This window comes from Rutidosis leptorrhynchoides, chromosome 9, assembly GCF_046630445.1.
Source record: "Rutidosis leptorrhynchoides isolate AG116_Rl617_1_P2 chromosome 9, CSIRO_AGI_Rlap_v1, whole genome shotgun sequence".
Lineage (NCBI taxonomy): Eukaryota > Viridiplantae > Streptophyta > Magnoliopsida > Asterales > Asteraceae > Rutidosis > Rutidosis leptorrhynchoides.
The window spans coordinates 296,406,708-296,412,707 of NC_092341.1; the positions used below are offsets into that span (position 1 = coordinate 296,406,708).

General features: G+C 32.4%; 1 protein-coding gene across 1 annotated transcript in view; it reads left to right on the forward strand.

Annotated features, from left to right (window-relative positions):
• LOC139868889 (uncharacterized methyltransferase At1g78140, chloroplastic-like) overlaps positions 1–5,275 on the forward strand; it is a 98,379-nt gene extending 93,104 nt beyond the window's left edge. The window contains exons 4-8 of the mRNA XM_071857227.1: positions 1,997–2,073; positions 3,045–3,238; positions 3,318–3,429; positions 4,018–4,125; positions 5,138–5,275. Of these exons, the coding sequence (XP_071713328.1) occupies positions 1,997–2,073; positions 3,045–3,238; positions 3,318–3,429; positions 4,018–4,125; positions 5,138–5,275 (629 nt within the window). The remainder of the gene's footprint in view (positions 1–1,996; positions 2,074–3,044; positions 3,239–3,317; positions 3,430–4,017; positions 4,126–5,137) is intronic.
• The last annotated feature ends 725 nt before the right edge of the window (positions 5,276–6,000 follow it).

Below are 6,000 nucleotides of genomic sequence, written 5' to 3' on the forward strand. Positions count from 1 at the left end.
GTGTAAATATATTAGTTGGCATAGCTAATATATCAATTAGTCAACTTGATGTAAATCCCTTCTAAAAATCAAGGGATATTAGTTAAAGATAGACTAGGTTTCTTACTTGTATATATACGGTTGTAAGCTATCATCATCAGTCAATGACAACGATTTGTAACATTTCTGAGCTTTTCAGGTTATTTATTTTAAAGCTTCGTGATTAATATTTGATAGACGTACTGATACCTGTTAGACCCACATTATGAAAGTGTTGAATTTATTTACTGTAATACGTAACAAAACCAAAATAATATGTAATATGTTACCATCATTAATTAGGTGCCTATGAAATAATGTCACACATTATGGAAGTGTTGAATGAATTCAATACTTAATAAAACCAAAATAATATGTAATATGTTATCATCATTATGAAATAATGTCACACGATCGTTGATGCAGGTCCCCGTTAGTATCATTTAGGGGTGGTCAGTATTTGGTTTGAAACCGTGAAACCCGAAAACTAAACCGAAACCAAACCGGAAAAAAACCAAACCGAATTTGAAAAACGGTTTTCGGATCGAGTCAAACCGAAACCGAATTTGAATTCGGTTTTTGGTTCGGTTTTCGGTTTTGAAAATTCTGAATTCGGTTTAACCGAAAACCGAATTCAAAATCGAATTCAAAATTTTTATATATTTAATTTGTATATTTATGTTTTAATGTCATTATAATTTGGGATCCAATCAATTAAATATGTTCTCACCCATATGACGTTTTGGTAGCTCACATTATAATTATGTTACTCAAATTATTATTTTCTTCTTCTTAATAACAGAAGCAGTAAACGTCATATTTAAGCTGTAAATATTAGGGGTGTTCACGGTCCGGTTTGGTCCGGTTTGGTCCGGTTTTGACTAAATCTCAAACCAAACCGGCATCGACGGTTTCAACATATATAAAACCAGACCAGACCAAGAAAGTTGTCTGACTGGCCGGTTTGGTCCGGTTTTACGGTTTTGAGTTCTTTTATCTTTCTTTTATTTAATTAAAACAATAATATTAAATAACTTAAATAAGTTTGATAAAGGAGTAACCCTCAAAGTCCTCGACATTTTTTGTGATTGAGATACTATTGTTATTGCACATTAATAAGATTGCAACATCAAATTCCATAGCTTCGCATAGTTTCAAGCAAAACCATTTTTGAAGTTGTTACACCTATAACATAAGGAAGGTAAACACTGGCACATAACATTGGTAAAAACAAATTATTTAAATGGAGAATCTTAAGAGTAAGACAGTAAACAAGAAGACCTGAGCATATATATATATATATATATATATATATATATATATATATGTATATATATATATATATATATGTATATATATATATATATATGTATATATATATATATGTATATATATATATATATGTATATATGTTAGGGATTGTTGTCATACTTCGTACTTGTTGTAAAACAAACCACTGTATAGCTATTGAAATCGTAAATCGAGAACTCTACATTCATCGTATTGGTTAGTCCGGTCCGGTCCGGTTTAACCGGTCGGTGGCCTAATGAAATCGCAAACCGGACCGAGTTTCGCGGTTTGGAGATCTTAAAACCGGCGACCGGACCGCTAATATCAAAAACTGGACCGAACCAATAAATCGGTCCGGTCCGGCCGGTTTTTGCGGTTTGACGGTTTTATGAACACCCCTAGTAAATATTAATAAATCATCGAATTCTTGATAATTTAATAGTACGCCATTGTTTTAGGATATGAATAACTAAGAAATCAGTAACGCCACAATTAAACTACCATCGTTCTTAGTTTTTTCATAATATTCGGTTTTAACCGAAAACCGAACCGAATCCGAATTTGAATTCGGTTTTCGGTTCGGTTCGGTTTTAACTTTGAATTCGATTTTCGGTTTTGCCCAAAAAAATTTCAAAACCGAATACACCGAACCGAATAAACCGTAAACCGAACCAATGAACACCCCTAGTACTATCATTCCTGTATGAGAGGGGTTGGCGACAGTATTTTTCAATAATTGGCGGTTTCCCGGGCCCACAAAAAGAGGTAATATGTGATTTTTTTAAAATAGTAAGAGCATTCCCATTCATGAAGACATTCTTCATGTTAATACACTGTCACATCAGCGCCACATCATCATTTCCTTCTCATTTTCTTTCCATCACTAACCCGTCACAATTCACTCCCAACCATCACACCTTTCCTCAACCCCTATATATTAATTAATTAATTCATAGTATAAATTTAAAAGCAGCATGTACAATTAAATAAAACCAATTTACCCGTGATGAATTATGCTACAAAAAGACTAACTGGTTGGCGATGGTACATTGGCTAACCCATCACAATCTGCTGCCAATGGTGTTAAATATTGGCTAGGTAATTGGCTGAAGATTAACAATAGCGTTGGCAATCCTCTAATAATACATTTAAATGTTACAAAAATAGATTTACAAAAATAGTAAAACCGGAATTTGGAATTCCGGTTTGTCACTTTTTACCCGAAACCGGAGTTTGAAACTCCGGTTTGTGTCCTCTCTCATCAGAATTCTGCAATTATGATCATTGAAAACAAACCATCAGTACGCAAACCGGAGTTCCAAACTCCGGTTTCGGGTAAAAAGTGACAAACCGGAGTTCCAAACTCCGGTTTTACTATTTTTGTAAAATAAATTTCAACATTTCTATTTTTGTAACATTTAAATGTATTATTACTATCCAAAAAAAATAAAAAATCATAATATGTCTATCTCTAACAGGTTGAATGGGTAAAATAAATTAGAGTTTTCTTAATAGGCATACAATTATTGAAATAGTATTGATTTCATAATCATGTTTTGCTTACTAATTATTTATTAAACTTTTAGGAGAACATTAGCAGTCACGTTTTCATGTTGACTCGAACTTGTTTGACCCGTTATAGAAATCTCAAATGGCATAACTGAATCCATAGCAAACATTTTTATGAGGCTTGAAAAATTAACTATTATCAAAAATTTGTTATCATTTATTTACAGTTTGAATTGATGAGAGAGTATCTTAAGCCAGTCATTGGAGGAAGTATAATCGATGCTAGTTGTGGTAGTGGGATGTTCACTCGGCTTTTTGCAAAGAGCGGGCTATTTTCTCGTGTCGTAGGGCTTGATTTCTCAGTGTCCATGTTAAAACAGTGCTACGACTACATCAATCGGGAGGAAAATATATCTAAAGAGTACATACCTTATTCTTATATAAGATATATTTATTTTTATCATTTGCAATGAGTTTCTAATGAGGGGCTATGCATTTAGGAACTTAATACTGGTTAGAGCTGATATTGCACTTCTTCCATTTTCAGCAAGTTCAATAGTTGTTGTGCATGCAGGTGCGGCTCTTCACGCTTGGCCGTCACCCTCAGCTGGTGCAAGTGTTCTCTAATCATGTCCTTTTCATCGTTACACAAAAGCAGGGAAGACGTCGTATTGCTTAGCATCTGAAATATTCCGCGTACTGTGACCAAATAGGAATACTTGAAGATTGTTTAGGTTGTGTTTACACGTAAGCCCTTTAACTTGGGCATTCTATGCGCTACCTGGTAGCCAACAATGTAAGCCCTAAAATTGTGGGGTGTGTGTGCCACGTCACCCTTACTATCATGGAAAGTTTGTTATGTTCACAAATAGTACGTGTGACACATCAGCCGCCAATCTAACAAACATTTCCGCCTATAAATAAACTCCTTAGGTCAGTCATTTAATGATCTTCACACACACGCTAAACTTACTCTATGGAAATTCAGTCTTATACTCAAGTTCTCAATTTCAATCGAATTCCGATCTCCATAATCGGAATTCATCACTTTAGATATTAACTATTTGATTTAATTGAGTAGATTAATCCTTCAATTGTTTAATACCCTCCCGAATTTAAATTTCAATCGGTGGTAACAGTTGATGAATTATGTACTTTTATTATGTTATATTCACTAAATTATTGTGTGCGTTACTGCAGGTATCTGAAATAAGTCGAATTCTTCGACCTGGAGGAGTTTTTGCTGCTACCACCTTCATATTAGATGGCCCTTTATCTTTCATCCCCATTTCATGGCTTTTAACTCAGGTATGCATTCAGCTTGCTCAACATCCTTTTACTCATTAATGGGCCAATATAGTTAAAAAAGACTCCTCGTTTTGTAGTAGTTATAGGGTATGTGTATTTAAATGTGTTAATCACATCTATATAGTCATATAAAGCTTTAAAATGATGATGTCATCATTAAGCAAATTACCCTTTAATTTTCATATTAATGATGTCATAATTATATATTAATTTAATTAAAAAAATAATAAGAAATTTTTTATAAAAGGAAATACTAATCTCTCCTAAATTGTAATTTTAATTTTCTAAAAAACTTTAAGACATTTATTATTACTAATAATAATTATTATTATTAAAAATATAAATACTTAAATTTGAGCGAACTTTATTATTATTATTTACTTTTAATATAATAATTATAATTATAATTATTAAATTATTAATTTTCAAATATGGATTCTTTTTACGAAATTAATTACGTTACATATGTATACGAAAATACATGTCTCTATATAGTTGTAAAAAACAACGACGAGTTTCTTAGTCAAACGGGTCATTAAAATAAATGACTTCAGCATTTACATGCACTTAATACCTAAAACATGTCATTAAATTTTTTCGTTTAAATAAACCCGTGATGTCACGGGTCATTTTACTAGTTCAAGAATTAGTTATATATTCTAGTAAAGTTGTGAAATAAACAAAAAGTGTTTTAAGGTTTAATATCCTCGACTCTTGGGCTATATTTTTCATAATAATTTATTACCATTACCAACAATACTAAAACATAAAATTCAAAGGCATCATATCATTGGCAAAGAGGCAAGTTATTAGTAGGGGACTGCATGTTGACATTATCATCCATTTTTTTTACAAAAAGAAAAAAGGAAAACTTTTTTTTATTTTTAATTAATTACTCACCCAACAACGCATGAGCTTTTTATCTTGTTAACACTATAACCATTGCAATGTTTATACTTGACTTATTTATGGAGCAGATCTTTAAATTTTTTAATTGTATAATTTGGGTCAGATAATAGGAAGCCACTTCTACCGATCTGATCGTGAACTACAAGAGCTGTGCTCAAACTGTGGACTGGTGGATTACACATGTATTAGAAACAGAGGCATTGTGGGCTTTGTTATGATCTCTGCCCGAAAGCCCAACTGAGCAAGCCCAAATTGACTAAACGAATCTAGCTGAAGATCAATGATATGGATTACTTTAAGGGTCAGACTTAGCACTAGTAAACGTTTTATTGGTCACAACTAGTCAAAGTTTTAGTTGCTCAATAAGTAACGGGTTAAGGAGGTTTTTACTTTTCATCGTATTGTGTGTTAGACATATTATATATCCATATTACTTTAGTCCATGTATTATGTTTGTTGAATTAGCCCACTAGTCATTATTAGAGTATTTGGCTATATATAGCCACACTTATGTACTGCACGTCTGCACATCATCGATCAATAACTGAATAACATATTTCGTTATATCATTTATATACAAATCTAACATGGTATCAGAAGGGTTTTGATCCCGGCCTATCAACAGCCGTCATCAAACATCACCATTGAAAAAATATTCGTTTGTTGAGCTGCAAAAATTCACCAGTCGTTGCCTTTCACAATAACAATTATTTTATTGTATAGCCTATCTGTTGTTATTTCTCTTTTCTTTTTCTTTGTATACCAACCATCCTAGCAGTGGCGGAGGTAGAAATTTTTTCACCGTGGACGGATTTTTTTTTTTAAAGCGTAACAACTTTTTTAGGGCAAAAGATGGAGGTTTTGGGACAAAATATAGAGTTTTTGGGTAAAATTTAGAGGTTTTTTGGACAAAATTTGAAGATTTTTGAGTAAAATATGAATGTTTTAGGGCAAAATAAAGAGATT